Below are 23,181 nucleotides of genomic sequence, written 5' to 3' on the forward strand. Positions count from 1 at the left end.
CGCGAGATACTAACGTAACAATCGGGTAACAAGGAAATCTAAAAGTATACGAGATACTAACGTAACAATCGGGTAACAAGGAAAACTAAAAGTGCGCGAGATACTAATGTAACAATCGGGTAACAAGAAAAACTAAAAGTGTACGAGATACTTACGTAAAAATTTAGTAACAAGGAAAACTAAAAGTGTGCGAGATACTAACGCACAATCGGGTAACAAGGAAAACTAAAAGTGCGTGAGATACTAACGTAACAATCGGGTAACAAGAAAAACTAAAAGTGCGCGAGATACTAGCGTAACAATCGGGAAACAAGAAAAACTAAAAGTGCGCGAGATACTAACGTAACAATCGAGTGAAAAGAATAACTAAAAAAGCGCGAGATACAAACGTAACAATCGGGTAACGAGGAAAACGAAAATTGCGCGAGATACTAACATAGCAATCGAGTAACAAGGAAAACTAGAAGTGTGCGAGATACTAACGTAACAATCGAGTAACAAGGAAAACTAAAAGTGTACGAGATACTAACGTAACAATCGAGTAACAAGAAAAACTAAAAGTGCGCGAGATACTAACGTAACATTCGGGTATCAAGGAAAACTTAAAGTGCGTAGGAGACTAACGTAACAATCGAGTAGCAAGGAAAACTAAAAGTGCTCTGGATACTTACGTAACATTCAGGTAACAAGGAAAACTAAAAGTGCACGAGATACTAACGTGACAATCGAGTAACAAGGAAAACTAAAAGTGTAGAAGATACTAACGTAACAATCGGGTAACAAGGAAAACTAAAAGTGCACGAGATATTAATGTAACAACTAACGTAAAGACAATCCTTAATTGACTTTAATACAAAAAGTCACCAGCCGAGCAATTTACAAATAATATTTCGTGGAAAAAGAAGATGATCAAATCATTAGAAGAACTTTTTACAAAAATTGTTGTTTTTCTCAGAAGGCGATAGATTAGAGCGATAGGACACAGTTCCTTCATGTGATTACAGCAGAATCAACACTGTTTCTGACAAACGTCATTCAACTACCACTAGGAAATTTTAACTAATAAATAACTGTTAATAGCTATACAGCAAGGGTATAGATACTACTCAAGTGTTTTCCTAAAAACCAACGTGGCATAGAAATTTGACAGCACTTCTTAATATACACATCGATTGTGCAAAGATATGTAAATTACTGATAATTCTTTCGTTGCTCAACAAATGGCAGAAAAGAAATCTATATTTGTTTGAGTATCAATAAGAAAAAGAAAGATCTGGACAAATAGCAAAAATGCAGAATCTTCTTGCACATACAAGTAAATGAACAGCAGTTACGGTTCAGCTACAAGGTGCGATTTTGCATGTTTCCGTATGGCTTCGCGTTTTTATGTCACTTGCATCTCCCATGAACTAGTAAGAAAAACACGTTTTGAAGAACGATCACTCTCTAAATTAGTTTTGGCAGTTCAGTCGTCATTTTCTGCGCTGAAAGCATCTTGAGGGAAATTTTAACTGTAAGGGAGGAAAGTTTGGAGTGTTCCCACTGGATACATCACATCACGCTCTGTTTCATTTTCTGTAAGGAATGATGACAACTCAAGGAAAAAAACAATACTAAAGACTTAGTTTTCAAGTACGATCAGGCGTAAGCCTGTCAAAGTAAGTACAAATTTAGTTTGATATCAACTCACAAAATGTACTCGTCAAGATCTTTTTTCACGGGCAAATGCAAGTGACAGTAAAACATAATTAACCAATAGGTTGTTTTAAGGTTGACATGAAGTCACGTCGGCCATATTAACGGTGTAAAAAAGTCGAAAGTATGGAATGTTTAATGATACAAACTAGTTACGTGTGAGGTAAACTTCCAATAACATATACATCCGCTGATCACACTGGTAAAAACTTCTGCACTATACTTTCAATCCAGCCTTGTTCCTGAGCCCTCATCCTAATGCGTGTTTCTTTCTGAGAGAGTCGAACCTGGGCACTAGGTTGGCGCAGCGAAATTAAATATAAACATGACGATACTTTAAAGCTATCGATACAGTCTTTGCAACGCCAGCGTTGCATATTATATTCACAACGTGACAGAGCACACAACCTACTTTATGACAAAAAGAGTTAACTAACGAGACAAATAGAGGTCATTACTTTCTCGGAAAATGTCAAAATTAGCAAAAAACAATAAACATGTATCCCACTCATAACATTAAACCTGATAAACTTCCTTCTTCGCAAACGTGTTGTTATGTTAACTGTTGTTGCTTGAGTGTGTTCCTCAAATCCCACACGCTCTTGTCGTCAAAATTAGCAAGAAAACAAATAACAATGGAACTGACAAAACAAGAGCATTCGAGCATTTTCGTAAAAAATAACTTCTTGTTCGTGGCCATGATTTGGGAGATGGACTCAAAATCACCGAATTAAGTTTACACCAAAAGACTTAATCGTGGACCGAACAACCTCAAAGGGGTTCTTTGATCAGAACGTTTCTATTTGTGAGAGTTAAACTTATTAACTAAGTGTTGCACCAGTCCTCTAACAACCACATCATCCTTTTCCAATCCCTCGATTAACATTGGTTCCAGACCCTCCTCGATCTGTTCCATATTTTCTGTCAGTGTAGCCTCCAAGGCCTCCATATCGAACACACTCTTGGGTCTCGTCTTGCGTGGTTCCTCCGATTCTGGTTTTACTTTCTCAACCGACCAACTCAGGCGCCGCAAATCGTCCGAGCGATGTCGAGAAGATCCCGAACGCCTTCGTCGACGCCTTACGAGCTTGTAACTTTCGATCGGAGTACTAGTGAATGAAACCTTAGTGACTTTTTCAATTTTTATCTTAGGAGTATGGTCTGTATTGTCTTGCTTATTACTGACCGCTGTGTCCGACTCTATCTTGTCGCGCACTTTATTTCGCGCACGCATGCGTATATTCTCCACTGTCTGTTCCTCGGCGACTTTTCGAGAATACTGTCTCGCCATCTTATGAACACTCGGCAAGCTAGATTTAATGGGCGTAATGACACGTGGGGCTGTTTCCCCGTAAACGTCCTCTTCGTTTGTTGTTGACGGCTTGCTCTTTTCGCTGTTACTATCAGCGTATGGTTCAAGAACGCGTTTTTGCGGTTGGTTTTGATCCTCTGCTCGAGAAGGTTGGTCTACTTGGACTCCCTGTGGTTCTGAATCAGTAGAAAGAGCAGAAGCCTGTGATTGTTCAATCTCGTTAGAAACTGACAACTCTTGCTTTTCTTTACCATTTTTTCCTTCTGAAGAGTTAAATTCTCTTTCATGTTCGGAATAAACTGAAGTGTTCTTGTATGCATCACCACGCAGACGGTTTTCGTGTTCGGATTGTTCACTCCTTCCATTTCGCTCGTCAGAAAAAGAACTCCTAGATTCATCTACCTGGGACTCAATCTTTTCAGTTGTAAAGTCGATAATCCGAGGACGCCTTTTACGCGTAAGACTGTTCGTGAACGTAGTCTCTAATCTGCCGTCATTCTTAATAAGAAGAGCAGATTCTAACAGTTGCGCGCAAGAAATTGTGCGACGTGTCTCATCCAAGTCGCGGTCGATGGAAGCAAGTAGCTCTTCCAAGTTTTGCTGTGTGGAGTCTGAGCTCGAGAGAGAAGAGTCTTTATCCGGGGTATTGCGAGATTCCACGATGTAGTGTGTCTGCGCGGTACGCATCTGGTTCTCGCTTGGAGAGGTTTTGTCGGGTGGAGAAGAGCCATTGAACGCTCGGCTTACTTTTCTCACAGTAGTCTGTATTGCTGAATACTCCCTGAAATTCTCTATGTCGCCATGGCTAAACACTGACGCCGAGTCTTCGTCTACGTCACGTAAGTCTAAAGCAGACGAAGATTTTTCAAGGCTTCGCCGAGCTTCCAATAGCCGGACACCGTTTGAGGACCGCCTTATTTGGCTTGGGCTATCAGAGGACGGGTGCGCAAAGCTACCCACTTCGCAGGAGGCGTTACTGTTAAAGGACCCATTTCTAGTCACACTTTTTCTTTTGCGTGACTCTTTGACAGAATCCGAGCTGGAGAAGCTACTGGGGCGTTGCCTTATGACGCTTGACGCGGTAACGCTTTCGCGCGATATTTTGGCAACCTCTGCCTCACTTTGTTGATTGTTCTTAATCTGAGATACAAAGCCGACTCCTTCAGTAGTTGCCGTTCCCAACACTTCCCCTTGAGAGTCTTTAACTGAGTATGTTCTTGGCTGTGCTACAGTTTCCTCGCTATTAGGGAACTTTTCCTACAAAGAGACAGTTGATAATAAGCAGTTTGCGTTGTAACTATATTTGAATAATTCTGTTACGATTATTTGTTATAAACTCAACGAACTCTCACCACTTGAAAATGATGAATGTGTGAATACTAAGCCTATGGAACAAATTGGGGATTCGAGAATGGTAATCTCTCCAGGCTGTACGCCACAATTATTTTACATGAATCAATTCCATTGGAAATTAAAAGCAGCGCATCTGTCTCTATTTTTAAAGCTAAGCTTAAGACCTATCTTTTTCGACAAGTATATTTTTAGACTTAAAATTTTTATTTAATTATAGGTTATGATAATTTGACACTGTAAAGCGCATTTGTGCGTTAGGGAAATGCCCTGTAGAAATAAATTATTATTATTATCATTATTATTATTATTATTATTACATAATCCCTCTAGTATAAACCCGCGAGATGTTTAGCAATGAAGAGTAATATTTCAGATGTAACATATGAAAAACGAGTGCGATTGTTTCATCGAGGTACCCAGTTACCGAGAAACAGATGAAAGCACGAGGCCGAAGGCTTCTTTGCTAACAAATAAGCCGTGCTGCTGAAAATTGTCTAAAACCCTACAAGTACAGCGACTAGAAGCTTTTTTTCCAAAGTTATCCTCACCTCTGCTTCATCCTCACTACTTTCATTTATTGGAGTTGAAATCCTGTAATCAGACTCCTGTCGCTTTTCCTCCACTGGTTCTTCGCATTCGTCTAAGCTTTCTTCCTTGTCACTGACGGACGAATGCGAACGGAGACGTTTCTTAACAAAAAGAAAGCAAAAACATAATCAATTTGTCATACAAACAAAAGTTAAAACTGAATGCGATACCTCGGTTACCAAATATTTTACGCGGAGTTTTGCCAAATTTCAGCCACAATCGACAAGCTTTTTCGTCACAGGGTCACCAAGAACGCCGTGAAAGGTCAGTTTTATAGGAGCAACGTCATCACACTTTGCTAAGTTCTGAACTACCTTCATCGTGAAGGACAACACAAAATATTAGTCCCAAGGCAGATAAACATTGAAAGGACAACTTACATCCATTCAAGAAGAAACAAGGAGGGTTCAAGATGGGAGAGTTCAGAGCGGAAAGCAAAAATTCAAGGATAAGTTCTCTACCTTGTCATCGTCCGAGGAATACGCTTCTGATGGAGATCTGGGTTCGCTCTCGTCATCTGATTTAACGCTTACTTTTTCCTACAAAAAGAGCAATATTTTCAATTCGTCTACCAACACGTAAAATTTTCACTCTCTGTCACACACGTTGTATAAAAAAAATACTACGTAAAACTCCTGCGCAACATCGGCAGGATATTCCCTGCGTACATAGGACTCCCCCCAGGTCAAGAAAATCAATAATTTACAGCAATAAATTTACCTTGTCGCTTCGCGGCTCAGTGAATATCTACCACTAGTCCCCGACACTAAGGTGAATAGTTGTTATCTATAGATAAGAATTAAACGATAAACATACCCGCTTCATTCCTGTAAATCCAGAAGACCCTTTTAAAGGAAGTAAACAGAACCAAAGTTAGCAAAAAGGTGTAAACGATATGCGCTCTTGCAGACCTTCACAAGTTCACACGCGATAATTCAGATGAATGCCACTTTCTGCATGGGAACTGTTTGCAATTAATTGTCTTAGTAACTGTTTCACGTTTAACCAGGATTAACCACGACTTCGTAACTTATAATAATCGTTAAATTCAAGAGCGTTTTTTATCGTTTAAAAGTATCAATTTATAAACCTAAATTTTACGTTATTTATTTTAAATTTAGATTTTTTAAATTTAATAAATTTAATAAAATGTTAGTACCTTTACTGGAGCCACAACTGTCGATGTTTGGTAAACTTCTGAACCTAACCAAACTTTCCCTGTCGATGATGGTTATTCAGTTTCACCCTAAACCTTAAAGTGCATCAGTAAGAATTGCTGACTCCTCTGTTAGCGACCCAGAGTTTGACGGTAACATTCTTTTTCACACAGCTCAAGGTGATCGATCTTATAGGCTAATTTCTTTTAATATTAGATCTAGTCTCCTACGGTCTTGCGCGAAGTTATTGCTTAGGTTGGTGAATGGCTGCAAAAGATATCACTGGAGTTCTACGTCTACATAAACAGCTGTAACTGTACCACAAAGATGTGAATTGTTCGCCTCTGAAGAAGGAATGACAATAATCTAACTTTCATTAAATAAGCTACAATGATAGTGTTTGAACAATTATAATGTTGAAATATCGTTCGTTGAATACTGCTTAATTTACGTCACGATTTTGTAAGTTTATAAACTCCGGATGGTTATTTAGTTCATAAAAAAAGAAAATTATAAGCAATTATCATCATAGTTTACGAGTCAATAATTTTATCATGGCTCTCGGATTTTAAAAGTATTAGAATTTTATACCTTGAAATTCACAACATCTATAGGTTAGCTAAATGGGATGTTTAAGTTATTAAAGAATATTTAATAATTTTGACGGTCGTATCACTGTTATCATTGAAGTTTCAGTTATTTCGAAATTTTGCAGAGAGAGCTTCAGTTCCAACTGCCCATCAGTGGTACGTCCCCGCGCTTCGGACAGTTGTATGTATGTATGTATGTATGTAGTTGCGATATTTAGACAGGCTGTTCTAGTTCAGCGTATAGCTATCTAAACAATAACAAGGCCAGACCATGACATCGGGAGCTACGTTCCCTGTTCTTTGCGAGGAGTGCGTGGAATCTTTAACGTCCCTTGCTAACCAGTACAGAGAAGCTACAGGAGAAGTGGACTACGGTTTATCGTCGTTATCAAACTAAAATGGCTAACCATTTGCGAATGTCATAGCAGAGGAAGCACATTTAAAGCCCTGAGCGGCCAAACAAAACATACAACATTTTCGAGTGTAAACCTTAGAAAAAGTACTTGACCCAGGAAAAATTCTAACCGAATTATGCGTTCGACCGTGAGTAAGCGCAGGAAAAATGTCACCTAAGCATCCGGTTGGCCAAAAGGTCCTGACAATACACAGCGAAGAAAAGTTACCTTTAAGTTGCGTCCCTCTGTTTAGTTTGTTGTCCATGGATGAAGATCTTTTCTTCCCTTCAGTACCTGGAGTTTTTGCCACATGAGAAAAAAGTGATTTACTCCAAGTTTATCTTCAACACAAAACTGATAGCCGCGGTGACCAAAAGGCCGTTAAGAAAACTAAAACTGACGTTTTGAGCACAAGCCCTTCGTGGAAACAAAATATGTGTTACTTTCTAAATATTTCCGAGCGGCCCAATCAGCGTGCTTGAAAAGCACTATTCCCCTGTGTGGCACATGTTATATTTTAATTAAGAATAGTTAAGAAAGGAAGAAATTGACATAAACTTAGAAATTCAGGCGAAATTATTCAGAGCGCACTTACAGTCCAAACAGTGAGGCGCCCGTTGGTTCGCGACAATGCTTACCTTGCATTCCGGCCGACTTATCACGACTTTAGCCTGCGAGCCAGCCTTCATTATTAACACTTCTGCAACAAGAGCCAACGAGAGGTTTGCAAAGGAGCCTGGCAGTGATTATTAGTGTCAGACTCCCAGCAAACCTCTCTACGACTCGTCTCAACTCTTCCCGCGAGCAGAAGAATGCGAGTTTGAGTAATGAAGGCCTGCCCGCATTCTGTCACAAGTCGAACTATAAGCCCCGAAACCGATCGCTGAAATGCACTACACTAACCTCCACATGGGAGAGTGTTATGCCAGGAAGCCATCATCTTACCTAGTTCTTTTGTTTCTCCAACACTTTTCTTTCCAAGAATGAGATTTTTAGCCTAGAGGCAAAAAAAAACAGCTCCACCATTAGTTTTTACCAGAAGTTTATAACCTTAAAGCGATTGTCTGTCCGAGAGCTGAGCTTTGTTAAAGCGTGAGACCAGCCCATCAGAACTTGCTTCCAAATATGGAGCTGTTTATCTTTAAGCAGTAGTGAAAATAAGGCCCGAGAAAGATTCAGGCTTATACCAGGTTTGACCTCATGACCACGATCCATGTTGGGTTTAACTTCCGTACCAACTTGAATTTTTTTTAAGGCTTTATTTTCTCTACTGTCTACATAGTGTTCATTACCGAAAATCACTCTCTTTTTCATTTGTTAACCCGCAGTTCAAATACAGTATATGTAATTCATATATATTCACTGTCGTTCATTTACCACCGCACGGGTTTCTTATAAAACAACAAATGACCAGCTCCCAGTTGGCTCGTTAGCTCAGTTGGTAGAACACTGCACCTGTATTTTTTTTCTCACTGCTTCCTAAGTAGTACTCATTATTGCGATGATCGCTCTCATCTTAAAATATTTAACAGTACAGTAAACTGACCTTCGTGGGAACCTGTGCAGAAAGACTATCAACGATCAGTCTCTTCAACTCTAACATCCACTGACGTTTCTGATCTTTGTTCCTCGCCTATTGCGAGAGGAAAAACAGAATTGGGTGGCTTACAATAACAGCAAGTCTTCCTCAAATGCAAAAGTTTTTCAACCCTATTGAGGAACGCAATCCTCTATCACTGTTGACACTTTCTCACTTACCAAAAACGTGTAGGTTATTTTCTGGTTATCAAATCGTATTATCTGGAATGCTAACGGTTCCTTGGGTACTGATTCAAGCATCATCATGTTCGACAGCTGGTAAGAAATGGAAAAACACACACACACACACGCGCAGGTAAGTTGAGGAGTTACTGAGCATGTTTAAATCATCATACCATAATTAACCCATTCATTCCCAGGTGAAAAGTAGAAATAATTTTTTTTTTAGAAACACTATACAACGAATAAATTGCCATCCGATGGATAAATTGCTATCCGACAAATAAATCGCTATCCAGCGGATAAATTGCCATCCGACGGATAAATTGCTTTCTGACAGATAAATTGCTATCCGACGGATAAATCGCTATCCAGCGGCTAAGTGTTAACAAAACGTACTGCGCTATCCACCGGATAGATATTTATCCAAAAGATAGCGTTATCTACCTTTCGAACAACCAGGGTCAGACTGTTTTTATGCTTGATTGAAAAAAAGGAGACAACAAGAATCTTGATGTAATACTCAGGACCTTACAGTTTAAACGACATACGATCTCTTACCATAAGTGTAGCTTTACAAGAGTAGCCATTTTCTTTCCGTTTTGTGATGAGAAGGATTTGCTCGAAGAGAAAAAGATATCTATCTGTTCTGGTTCCATGCATTCGAAAGGTGTCCTGAGACGAAAAAGAAATTAGCGTTAGGTTTTAAATCACGTTGTGCTATTTTGAGAATTTTAATTCATTGAATGCTACTGGCTATAAGTTATAGATAGCTTCCTAACAAAAACAAACAAACTGAAAAACAGAAAGGAAAATCAAATAAAACAAAACAAAAACAAGGTGCTTGATATGCAAAACAGGGAAAAGAGATAACCCTCTCACGCACTCTCAGCTCGCAACTTCACCTAATCAGGGGAATGAGAATTGGTAAAAGAGGGGTGCAAACTCATTTTAAAAAAATAAAAAGACAATGTAAATTTGCAAGATTTTAACAAGTAAAGATGGTTATTACCTCTAAAACTAGACTACCATAAGTGGTAAGATCAGGACCCTGCAGTGGTAAAAATACAATAGAAGAAAAATAAAATGATTAGATACGTGTTCTCTGCAGTCACAAACAATTGACAATACAGTAAATGATGTTAAAATAAACCGAACATTACTACAAACCCACAGCTGATATCAACTGAAAAATTTGTTTTCTTTTCTCTCTCCATCAAGGTACATAACAATTAACAAGGGGCTGTTTACAAGTATAAAGGGTCCTAAACGACAGAAAAATACCTACTGGAGAACTTAATAAGTTCCAAAAGTTCTGAGCACAACTCAATAATTTTATTACTTTTCTTCATTTAAGACATTACACTGAGTGTCTATTCAGTCAATCACAAAAGAAGTCAAAAGGTTTTATGAACATCGACAAATCCCTTCCTTGAGGTTTCCTTGCCACTTAACATATTTTCTCGTCATCTGTGATCCATAACTAAACTGAAATCTAGTTGTTAAATCAGCTATCTGGTAATCAGCTGGCAAAAAATGGATGGCTTTATAATTTATTGTTTTTCTTTTTCCTGATGTATTCACACATTATGCAGAAGGCATTTCAATTTAGTTTTACCAAGACAAGAATACTACATAACCTCATAGACAGATTTCCCATAAAAATTGTTGAGTGACACCAAATTTAAAATCATTTTGAGAATGGAAAAGGTCTTATTGCTATATTCACAAGATTTGCACTTGCAAAATAAATAGTATCTTACAGCAAATTCAACATAGGTCTTTGTAATTACCTCAAAGTCACACATCTGACTTTGGATTTCCTGTAATTAAAAAAAGTTACCAAATTTACTTTATGCAATAAAAATTCTAAAACATAATGTCAATGCTGGTCATTATTATAATTAACTACAATTAAAACTTGAACCAAAGTAACTGATGAACCAAACATCTCCACAGCCATAAACATACTTCATGTTGTAGTTTTTAGCATATCTAGGCACATGCTACAGTACAGAAAAGAAAACCTACACTGGCCATATGATCAAATTCTAATTTTTAATTTCTACCTATGAGAGAATTGAAAGAAATTCTGTAGAAAAGGTTGTGGTTATTTATCATGGGGAATAACAATAAAAGCTAAGTTTTTTGTTTGTCTCATGATGCAGTCACGTGTGATGTAGATTGCGACGTTTCAACTGCATACTACTGTCTTCTTCTTTCATACAGCAAAGAAAGAACTTAAAGTTTAAAAATAGTTAAGGATATACATAGCATCTGTATCTACCTCAACCCCTAAACTACCAGGACTGTTTCACATTTAACTCACCACTATAATTTCTAAACAATATCAAATGACATGAAAGGAAAAAAACCTATTTCCTCATACAAGCGTGCAGGCTCTCACTTTAGGCTAAAATGAGGGGCAATTATTCTGCTGTTTTAAAAGTTATAAAGTGGCAACAGAAACAAGTTTTCCTTGTACTCTTACTGTTTAACAAGCAAGGGAGGAGGGAGGGAGGCTTATTCAAGGGGGGCACTTTCTCAACATTAAGTTATATGAATATTTTACTACATTGTAAAGTGAGCAAGCCCATCATTCAAGAATATCATACATGCTTATAAGATCATATGAAATATAGAAGAGTCTCTCTCTACCTGCACATGAACTGCTACTTCGTGTTGTCTTTTCATTTCATTAATGTGGTGAGCTACTCCAGTCATGGCAGATAGGGCCTCCTGTGGATCAAAAGCACAGAAAGACCAGTCACAATACTGGGAGGAATTGTTCAAAGCATGAATAGCACTTGTCCAGTTATCCCATTGATATAACAGCAATTTCTCTCATGCAATTAAAAGGATATATGTAGCTCCAAAGAAGAAGAATTACTAATCAATTCTTGGGAGGGTGAATCAGTTGTGTTGATAATTTTAGTAGCTGTCACCACCAAGTGACTTCCATACTTACAGATATTACATCATAACCTTCAGGATCATTTTCTTTGTCAAAATGCTTTTGAATATCCTAAGAAATGAAAGTGCACAAATTTAGATTACAAGGACTAGGAGTAGGAGTGATTTAAGTGCTACTCTGAACAAATGACATTAACTAATTACTGAGATACAACACATACTCTGATTGGTTGATAGGTGTCTTTAAATGAGAGTATGTCCCAACACCTAGCATGGTTACCAGACATTTTTCAATGTTAATTAGTCTCATCTTTTTGTAAAAACTTTTTCTCTTGATTTCTTTTTAACAGAAATGTTTTGACCACCTCACCTCACCATATGGTTGAAGGTTATTTTCCCCACCCCCTGAGCTGGCCAAGTGGTAAAGGTTTGCTCACATGAAGCATTAAAAGATAGTAGTTAGGTTAGGTTTTGGCACTCACCTGCAGCAAAAGGTGATATTTTAGAATTCTTTGTACAGGTTTTAACAAGTATGACCCAAGAGGAAGAGAATGGCCCAATTCAACCTGAATTTTCTGATGAACAAAATATTCACATCAAGTAAATACTAAAGAAGCCTTAAGTAACCCTTTAATTCCCATCTAACTTCTCCCCAAATAGCCGTAAATTAGCAAGCAAACAGGTAACAAGAATACTTAAACTTATCTGGTGGAAGTTATCTCAATATAACACTTAGTCAAATTTTTTGTAACTTATTTACAAAGAAATGCATGGCAGCTAGAGGGGAAAATTAATACACAAATCTTGGGAGTCAAAGGGTTATTATAAATAAACTTGTCACAAGCCAGAAATCCTTACACCACATTTTGGTCATATATTGTAAAGTCAGAGATCAAAAGAGACATCAAACTACTATTCCAAATTCATCAAACATATACCAACAACCTGTTTCTGTTATGTAAACATAAAGCAAACATATTTTGTAATATGGACATGCATACCTTTATAAATTCAGCAGTCTCTTTTTTCTGTGTAGACTTTGTTAGTACTTCCATAGAACTGTTGTAAGATATATCATGCATCAGGGTTAAACAAACTTTTGATAGGAAAAAGAAGGTTAGTTCTAAAAAACCACAGTGTACATAAGGATTAAAGATAATTTAAACACAGTTGCCCCCTCAAAAGCAGATAGAACATCAGAATGTACAAGACTGGAAGGATAGGTCTAAAATACAAAAAGCTTACTTTATCCAGGAACTTTATTTTGACCTTTAAAAAAAGTTGACCAAGAGGAGAGTTGTTCCACAATTAAATATATCTTCTATATGTATTTAATTAATCATGCAAACCATCTCCATGCAAGAACTGATACTTCCTGACTTGGTCTAATTCTGCACACTTGCAGCTGTAAAAAGTGCATCCCTCCTTAAATTTCTCCCTATGCCCAGCAACAATTAATAACTATATCATAATTCTTTATAACTTACGTTGGATAATTTGTACAGTATTCTGTATATGTTACAAAGCCTTTTTCCTACAAAAGGAAATATGATAATAACTGAGTCAAAGGAATGATTAATCTGTTTGGGTAAGCTACTGGTTGACTATTCCATGATAGCTTGTGAGCAACCCAAACACCTATTCTTTTGATAAGTTTCGAAAGACATTAGATATGCAGTAGAGTCCTGCTACCTTGAATCCCCAAAGGAAACAAAAATGGTTCGAGTTGCTGGGGGTGTAAGTAGTGAATGACTGAAAATATGGAGTCAAAGGAAATCAGATCATGTTCAAGTTACTAGGGGTTTGAGTTTACTTAGTTCAAGTAAGCAGGGTTCTACTGTATATACTAAAACAATTTGATGATCTTCCCTCCATTCCTATGGGTCATAGCTGATTCAAGCTTTGCCCCCATCAACTATTATGCACTAGAAATATAAAGTTTGTAATCTAATGAATGAATCAAATGGGTATGTTTCTAAAGAAACTGTGGTGCTTTGTTGTGAAGGGCATTTCAAGATGATTTAGTTAACATTATCAATTGAGTTGATAATTTAAATTGGCTACCATAAACATTTTGCATGTCAGCTTTTCATTAGAGTAAATAGCGATTGATTGACTGCAGTCACCAATTTACATTATCAACTCAGTCAATAAAGCCAAATTATCTCACACTCTTATAGACTTCTCTTTAATTAACAATCATCATCAATACATTGACTGTTGCTTACCTTGGATACAAATAGATTTGCTACTTCCACTGGATCATCTCCACAGATTTCCAGTTCATCTAGAAATGATCTTCATAATGAAAGGATGCCTTAGTGAGTATATGATGTTACAAAAAGTCCTTCCTTGCATTTATTTTATCAGTCATTTGACAAGCACCTACAGGGCAGCTACTGACTAGCATCTAAGTTCTCCTCACACATTGCATCACACATTGCAGTCACAAGAATAAAGGAAATGATCATGAAGTAGCTTTAGTCAAACTCTACACTCATAAGTATAGAGGCAGTTGCAACAGAGCTGCTCAAAACTAATTAAAAAAACAGCATTCAATTTATTTGAATCCATACTTTGGTATAACAATCTAGTGACGCACTTACTTGTTAAATTCATATATTTCTTCAATGTTCATAAATAAATCTTTGATATCTTGCTCTGAGAATGGAGATTTTTCATTTCTCATTTTCTTCATATAGCCCTGAAGACAGATTGATGAAGTAACAAAATCTTTAAATGTTAATTACAACTTTGAAATTTAAGGTTACTTATTCAGTTTTTAAAAATGTGAAACCTTATCATAATATTGTTATAATGACAAATATTGTTATAATTAAATTATACTGCAGTTGAATATTAATTTAGGTAAAAATAGTTTAAACTAGTTTGAATTGTAATTTCTTTCACTGAAGGACTATGGTGATATAATGAAAAGATTTAAAAATAAATCAAACTCATCTAGTAGAAAAAGGTTCCAACCTAGTATTCATCTAAAAGTACAAAATATAAACCCATGAGGTACTAATTATTATCCCCTAAAATCATTATCAAACCCAGCTATTAATTTTTGAGACTGCAGCTTTTGAAATCAAATGCAGACTAGAAGGATGGGAGAGACAATCAGTGTTAAAATTAGTTGACATAATGTGTTTGAACAGTTCTTTTAATGTTTAGAATAACACTGTTGTTTTTACCATGCTCTAAATCAATGACAATACCCTCTTCCCCATTCAACATTGCCTGTTTGTAGCTAAAAGCTCACAAAATCATGACAAAACATTGTTTTGGGGGAGGGGGGCAAATAGTTTAACTCAAAAAGGACAAAAGAGTCAAAAATGAAGGAACAGGGAGGTTGGAAAAGTCAATGTGTCAGCAATTTGTAACTGATTGGATGCACTCTTTCCATCGCACCTAATCTGTGCTTCCTTGATATCTTTCTTTTAACTCTTACACTCTCAGGAATGACCAAAAGGAATTTTTCCTCCATAAATGAACCCATCTTCCAACAGAAAGGTGACAAGATGAAAGGCAAATCTCAACTATGGGATACTGGTTGATTGTACACCAAATTTTCAGATCCTAATCCAAATGAAACGTATAACATGAACAGAGTAGAGAATAAAAACTTAGCCTCTGGGAGTGAAAGAGTAAAATGGATTGAAAACAATATCACAATTTACAAAATTGTTGGCCATTAAATGTACCTCAATGATCTCTTGTAAATGTGAAACATAAGCTTGCTCAGTGAGAACAATTTCCTGGACAACCCTTTCAGTGTGACTAGATCCTGAGGCTGTGGATATACGATTCATATTCACATCAAGACAATGAGAGGTAGATTCTTCTAAGAGAGCTGCCGGTAATCCATCTTCAGAATTACTAGATTGTGTTTTCAGACAAGGTGTTCCATCTGCTTCAAATGCCTTCTTTAAAGACGATACCATTGTCTCTTTATCAGATTCATTTTCTGATGAAGCATCTTTGTAAATAATTTCAACTCGCGGATGAGAATTTGATCGCTTTTTCTTTTCATTGCCTTGTGTTAAACAGTCAGAAGACTGGTTCTTATCAAGGGTGGGTCTTCGGAAGAACCTCTTGGATGACTTTCTCGGTGACAAGATCGAGTTTGATTTGGGAGAGGCATATCCATTGCTGACTCGTTGTGGAGAAGCTGCCCGTTTAGAACGAGAGCTAAAGGACTCTGTTCCTCCACCACCAGGTGACTGAGGGTAGTTTGTGATTGGCGACATTGCTGTGGACGAAAAATGTAATTAAAAACTGTTCTATTGATTATCATCAACTCAGTTAAAATGTTGGGGTTTTAAAAGGCTTTACAAGAACAAAATAGTCAGTATTCTGCATGTCTACAGATAAAGGGGTGAAGTTGATTTCGTGAAGGATAAACTTAAATCTAAGAATCATGCAAATAGGCTTGCTTGATTAAAAATTCTTAACCCTTTTGACTGTTGTTGTAGAATTGGAAGACCTTTTATGCCATGTATGTATGTAGCTTGCTTTGAATATAGTAGAATGAAAATGAAAACAAAGTATGATGACACAATTTAAACTACACCGAAAACAAGGTACATTAAACAGTCAGTTGCTGTAAGCTGCGAATTTATGCATGTAAGCACTCAAAATCTGTATAAGGGACTTGTCAGAAATTAGCATGGGGGGAGGGGGGTGGAAACAGAGGGGGGGTCACAACTTTTTGAGCCTCAGAAAAGGGAGGGGTCATGAAAAATGGGCAGTTAAAAGGGGGAGGGTCATGCAAATATATGCCCGTGATCATGTAGAGGTTCACCCACAGAAGAAAAAGGAAGTTCTTTATTTGGAAGAGGTGGATGATCATGATGAATGTGAGGTAGATGAAGGGGATGAGGCATTACCCACTTGTTCTAGTGATGAAGACTTTGTATTGGGAGAAATAGGAGAGTCGAGTGATCAGTCGGACTCTTAATGCTGTCATCGAAAATGTATGTATGTAGCATGACAAAGAACAGATTAGAAATATATTTTGAGTTTTCATAATACTGACGCACCCTAGTGTATTGCAAGAACTAGATTTTATCATTTATACAAGAGGGAGAGGGTCATGATATTTTAGGCCAAGCTCAAGGGGAGGGTTAGCAAATTTCACTCCCATTGCAGGGATGGGTCACCTAATTTCCGAACCCAAATTTAAAATTCCCACCCCCCCCCTCCCCCCCTGCTAATTTCTGACAAGTCCCTAATGGATTCCAATATTAGTTTAAGGCAAGCTATTGAATTTGACATTTGGCATCTCCAGTACATTAAATGTGACCTGCATCTGTGGTCTGAGAGAATAGACAATCTGCAAGTAAAAGTATGCCACTAAATGCAAAAAGGGCTGATGCTTGTTAGAAGCATTTTAAATTCAAAACTTTTTTAAATCTTCAGCTGGCTTGAAAACAATGGATGCTACTCATGACAGATTGTTCTCTGGAACTCATGCCCTTCCTCAATACTTGGAGGAAAGATTGATTGTATTCACAACAGTACAAAGTTCAAGATTGTTGCAGCATTTATAGTGGGTCTCTTGAGAAATCTGTCTCAAAAGTTTGAGAGAATTCAACTTAGGGCTAAACAGCTTGATATTACTGACAACAAAAAGTAATAAGGGAGCTACATATTTCTATGCTACATTATTTTTCAAATCCAGTTAGCCTTCATCCCAGATCAGATACACATTCAGACACTATGTTCCCATGCAGCAATTAAACCTAAGTTAGAGAGCTGATTAAGCTCTACATTGCTCAGACAAGATTAATACAGCCACTGTATGAGAGACCATGCTTGCATTCACAAACATTTTTGAGGTGATTTAAACAATAAATACAGGTATTATCAACTTAACAATTTAACAATTCATTTATGACATGACCATTAAATGGACAGTTTTTTTTTGCAAATTGTTCTCTGGTGACTTGATGTTAAACATAATTATCATATGATTATGTAAGAGAGCACAGTTACTATTAATGGTTTACTTTTGGATGGTTTACCTGATGATATACAATTCTGAAGAAGAAATGTTTAGTGCAAAGCTGCCAAATCAGCCTTTAGTCTTGTCTTAACTATCAAGTAGACATAACTGACAATTCAAATGCACATCTAGAGAATTCTACAAGTGAATTACACAATTTACAAGTGGAAGAATCAGTAATATAGTAGTAATACCATTGATGCAAAAGTATAATTATACATAAAGATAGTGAAAGCTGACAGAGACAAAGTTATATCACAGGGTTCTTACCAACAGCAGAGGCCTGGTTTAAAGAACTTGTAACTTCAACAGACATTGTGAGTCAACCATTGCTTGTGATCTAGAACCATAACCAAAGATGTCATAGAAAACAATCATTATCTTCTTAATCAGAATACAGTAGGGTTAAAATCACAGAGAAGCCAACCTATATGGTTACAACAACTCTCAATTGTTTGTACAAGTACAATATTACTTCCTGTCTCTGCATGCAAATAAAAAAAAAAATTTCAACAAGAATTGGTCTTCCCCCAAAAATCCCTTTAGTTAGTTAGCTTTCTCAGAAAAAAAAAAATGACACCTTAATAACTCAAAAAAACTGCCAGCCTAGTACAATTAAACAACCACGCATACAGCTTAATGGATAAGTTTAGAACATCTGAGCTTTAAATTTCTGCATAAAAACAGCTGCAAAAAATTAGCTTTGCAACAATATGAGCATGTTGTAATTCAGACTGCTTGCCATTACACGCTGAGGCAATATGCACCACATATTGTTTCTAAAGGATATTATAAAGAGAGCTAAATTTCATGCTACTTTAAAATGATAACTATCCTGATAAATATTGTGTAATGAATATTCCTTACAAAGGCCAACCTTTATTTGGTGTACAAAAGAGAGACTATATATATCAGCATGTGGAAAGTGAAGTCCTAATTCTCACAGTTGAAGTATTTAATAAGTCAAAAACCAGCAAACTTGCTAATTATTCTAACAGCCCACTTTTTGCCAATAGACCATTTAACAGAAAAATGCCACAGTTAAGAAACATCAGCTGAAAACTATTGAGACAAAATTATCACTTAACAAAATGGCTGCAAAATTCTACAGATGTTTGTATTAGGCCCAAAAGTGACTGAAACTAATAAACTGCAACAGTTTATATAATAATGTTAGTTTCATATTGTATTATAAAAATTTTTTGGGTCCAACTCAAAGTCATTTTAGCCTGGGGCACTGGCCGCACTGCCCAACAAAGTGATAATAATATCTGATAAAGCTTTAAATCCTCACCATTATGATCAAACCAAGTTTACAGTAATTTTGCTATTACTAGCAATTAAGTATCAAATATTTTCAAAAGTCATGAACGTGCACATGTATACAAATAGTTTTTCCATCAGTATCCTATCATATATAAAGACAGCATTTACATGTAGCCCGAATGAAAAGATATTTCAAAAGAGGAATGTAAAGCAAAAGAAGTGGATGTCCTTGAACATGGCTCTGAGCCAGCGTGTCTGGCTTCTATTCCCTGACATCTCAAATTCGCTAATAGTTTGGAAGGCGATAATTGCTTTGTTGGAGGTACTGAACTATACAAATGCAGCTTGTCAACTATAATCAACACATTTTCAAACAGGATGGTTAAAATTGCAAATCTGAGCAAGAATTTGTACATTCAGGAAATAAAACCACATTTTAGGCCATACTGCATGGAAATGTCACAAGAATCGTAATCAATTATATGTATTTTGTATCGCAAACTAAGCCATTTGCAACTTTAAGAGGATTCAGTCACATTAGCAGAACAATCTAAAATTCTTAAGCAAGAGATTAAATTGGATTACAGTGCTGGTAACTGAACCAACTAAAAAGTAAAACCAATAATTGCGTGAATTAAAACTTGATCCCTCCCTATTGAAATCAACCTTGACACTTCAAGTGAACAATATTTTGAGTTATCTTAATGTCTTCAATTCACTATTTTAAAATGCAAGTTAATTTCCTGCTCTTGTAGTTGTTCAAACTCTCACAAATGAAAATCTCAACAAAGGTTGAAGACAGGAAATAATTACCTTAAGATTGAGCTAGTGTAGAATGACTTAATCGGAAGGAAGGAAACAGATGTACATCTAAATGACAAATTTTGTGAAACAAACCAGTGATATAAGAACTACACGTGAAGGTGTAAAAGTTGGAGAATTCTCTGATCTCAAACCAATTGAAACCCCTTGATAATTACCCTAAATTGAAAAACCAATATTCCAAGGAAGATTGTTCTTTGAAATGGCCACAAGTGCAAGACAAGGAAAAATTTAATATTCATCTACCAGGATTAAAAACCTACACCTTCCACTTTTAAGGTCTTATACCCTTGAGCCAAGCTGCAGAGAATGCACACCAATAGATAGCCATACTCTTATTTCTATCTTTCCAAAATTACAAAATAGATGAGAGTAGTATTTAACCACCATCCTGAACACAATACTTGTGGCCAGTAACATAGTACATGACAAAATCACACAACCGCTACTGAATGTTGATAAAAATCTGTGTGGCTTGGCCACAGTCCTCCAAATTAACCCCTTCTTCCTGTCCAATTACTTCAGCCATTGTGTGCAAATTCCCAGAGGAAAAACTTGAACAAATGTTACCTGAAGAGAACATCCTCTAAAGAATATCAAATCAGGATGGGATAATTGATCATAAGAAGGAAACTAGGCCATCAGAATCATAGATTCTACAAACTGATCCTTATTTTTTTGTTGTAACACAATCTTCAGAGGCTTTGAAAATGATATCAAGTTGAATTCTTAATGTTTACAATTCCCTCTAGGGAATCAAAATTCCTAATACCTGAGTTTGGCTCTCCAGATATGACTGATAATCACTAAAGCCCTAAAAAAAATGTTTGTGAGTTTTTCCAGACACTTCTGTGACATAGTCAACTACAAATGAAATGTAGCATATACTTTGACGAGGCTGACACTGCTGTAAATCTTACAAAAATCATTTGATGTAAACAGATATTGGGTACCCATGCAGTGAGAATACTCTTGATCAAAGAACCATTTACTCCTTTTCAGAATACAACAGAGGTCAAACACAACAAAGCTGGAGAAGATGGGGTCAAATGTTTCTTGACAGCGAGTAAGTGACATACACAGATAACAATCGTAACATATCGATTGCGATCAGTTCTCAAAAATTTATGTTCTCTTTAAACCATGATTTTGCTCTTTGTGTTCACAAAAGCTTTTTTATCGTGTATTTCTTAGTACTATTTCATGCAAAGCTTCTCGAGTTGACAAATTGCGGCACAGATCCGATATTAAACATCAATTCTCGCTTCAATGACTCCTCATAGCATCTTGAAAAAAAATTAACAAGGATTTTAAAATATCAAATGTCGCAACTGCTTAGATTTTAAACCGCTTTGATAAGTATTTTCCCGGTTGTACAAACCTAACACCAAATAACAAGTAATATAGTGGCAAAGTGATAACTTTTGAAATAATGCTGATTGGAATGTGCGTATTCTCTAAACAAACAACAAATTGGTCTTCGTGAAATTACCCGCGAAAAGTCATGTCTTAAATCGTGACCAATTGGCAATTTCACATCACGAAAATTCAAAATTATGCTTCATGATGCAAAAGTAAACTTTTGATCGCATCAATTCCACAATAAATCAAATCTGGCAATAGTGTCGATGCAAAACAAACGGTTACATGACTAATAGTGCTGTAGTCTTAATTTTATTAACGGATGCTACCCAAACATTTTTCCCTTCAAAAATGTTCGCAACCATTTACAGAGCAAAATTAAGAAAAAACCGCAAAATTCACACAGACAATGCAGGCCTAAGTCATCACGGCAATGCAGGAAAAAGCGGGTAGCAGTTTATTTTTGTATCATTTCCTGAATAAGGAAAGGGTACACGATTTGCACACCGACATTTCGGACGCCAAGATCAATTAAGTTTAGGTACAAGACCACAAGAGCATTTTTGAAAAAAAAAATCATCACTGACTCATCAGACTTTTACAGAAACGAAATTGCTTCAGTATTAAAACTGTTTCTCTAGGTACTTAAGAGCATACTTTTCAAATATCGGCAATTTAAACAAATGCTAATATAAAATATCAAATGTTCGTTGTTTAACTGAAATATTCAAACATGTTGAATCGTTGCTAGCATTCGCGACCGTCTGTTCGCGGGGCATGGCGACCAAGGAAAACATACGAGGAAATTTGTGAAAGCAACACTTATTTATTTAAACATCTGTAGGCTAAGATTAATCCGAGAGGATAAGAATTACGCACTTCACAAACAAAGCTTCGGTTTACTTTTCATGTTCGATCCTGAAAATACTGGTCGGCGCGCGCTACGCTAACACATTTGGTCTGTTCGTTTCAAATCCTGCGTCCAAATTTCCAATCATCTCCAAAAGTAATCGAAATATTTTGGATCGTCGTTACAAAGCACTTCAATGATGTAAAATCAGACTTATCAGTACAAGGTATACAAGGTATACAAATTACACAACGCACTGTTTACGTATAACAAAAATTAAGTTTAACTTGGTTGCAACCGCTAAATGAAAACATGGACTGTGCAGTCAATACGCAAAATTACCGATTAAGTCACCAAATTGGTCAGAAAACTTACCGTTCGAAGCTCGACAGAAATATGCAAATACCAACAGTTTTTCTTCATCAAATTCCTTCAACAGACAGAAGCCCCAAAGCGAACGGTCCGGGGTTTGCCAAACCAGTAAGCTGTATACAGCAACAGACAGGGCCCTACTCTCAATGAATTTACACAGTTAGGTCAAACCATTTTGAACTAAAGGAGAGAAACTGTCACAGTTCATGTAGAAAATCTGCAGAGCATTAAACCGGTCACGTCCAAAGGAAATAGAGTATGTGCTCTTGTCCAAAATGTGAATAAATTTCCGAGAGTGCTACCGAATAGTATTCTGGGAAGGATTAATCGAGTCTTTGAACTGACTGACAAATACTGAGTAACAGAACTTTGTGACTTCCTCGCTTCATCGGAGTAAGACAACTGGTAAATGTCTCAGGTAGAATCGGCGGAAGTACCAAGAGAATTTTTCCTTTGGAAATGACGTGTAATGTTAGCCATTTCCTACTTAGATGAAGACCAGATATTGAGTTGATTCCACTTTTTCGCTGATGCAGAATTCCGGGCGGCGTGACCAAACCCTTTACAAAGAACCTCGGCGATCCCTCGTGCGTTTGGCTAACTTTATATCAGGTACCCTTAAGATAAGATTCATAATACTTTATGTTTATAATATTTGATTACGTTTTTGTTTTCTCTCCCTCTCTTCTTTTCGCAGCCCTGTAACTGAGTCGTCAAGTTTGTCAGTTGTCAATGTTA

General features: G+C 36.7%; 1 protein-coding gene across 1 annotated transcript; it reads right to left on the bottom strand.

The window, feature by feature from the left end:
* Positions 1-825: 825 nt before the first annotated feature.
* On the bottom strand, positions 826-22,837 carry LOC131784158 (triple functional domain protein). Its single transcript, XM_059100955.2, has 21 exons — positions 22,447-22,837; positions 18,042-18,111; positions 15,469-16,016; positions 14,368-14,465; positions 13,990-14,059; positions 13,249-13,295; positions 12,763-12,820; positions 12,244-12,336; positions 11,817-11,873; positions 11,507-11,587; positions 10,642-10,671; positions 9,861-9,899; positions 9,410-9,523; positions 8,849-8,944; positions 8,637-8,723; positions 8,036-8,087; positions 7,319-7,384; positions 5,765-5,793; positions 5,410-5,487; positions 4,909-5,049; positions 826-4,264 (listed from the first exon to the last, which is right to left on the bottom strand). Exons 2-21 carry the CDS (start codon positions 18,085-18,087, stop codon positions 2,495-2,497), a joined length of 3,600 nt encoding a protein of 1,199 aa, XP_058956938.2. The 5' UTR covers positions 18,088-18,111; positions 22,447-22,837; the 3' UTR covers positions 826-2,494.
* Between the last annotated feature and the right edge of the window lie 344 nt (positions 22,838-23,181).

This window comes from Pocillopora verrucosa, chromosome 13, assembly GCF_036669915.1.
Source record: "Pocillopora verrucosa isolate sample1 chromosome 13, ASM3666991v2, whole genome shotgun sequence".
Classification (NCBI taxonomy): Eukaryota; Metazoa; Cnidaria; class Anthozoa; order Scleractinia; family Pocilloporidae; genus Pocillopora; species Pocillopora verrucosa.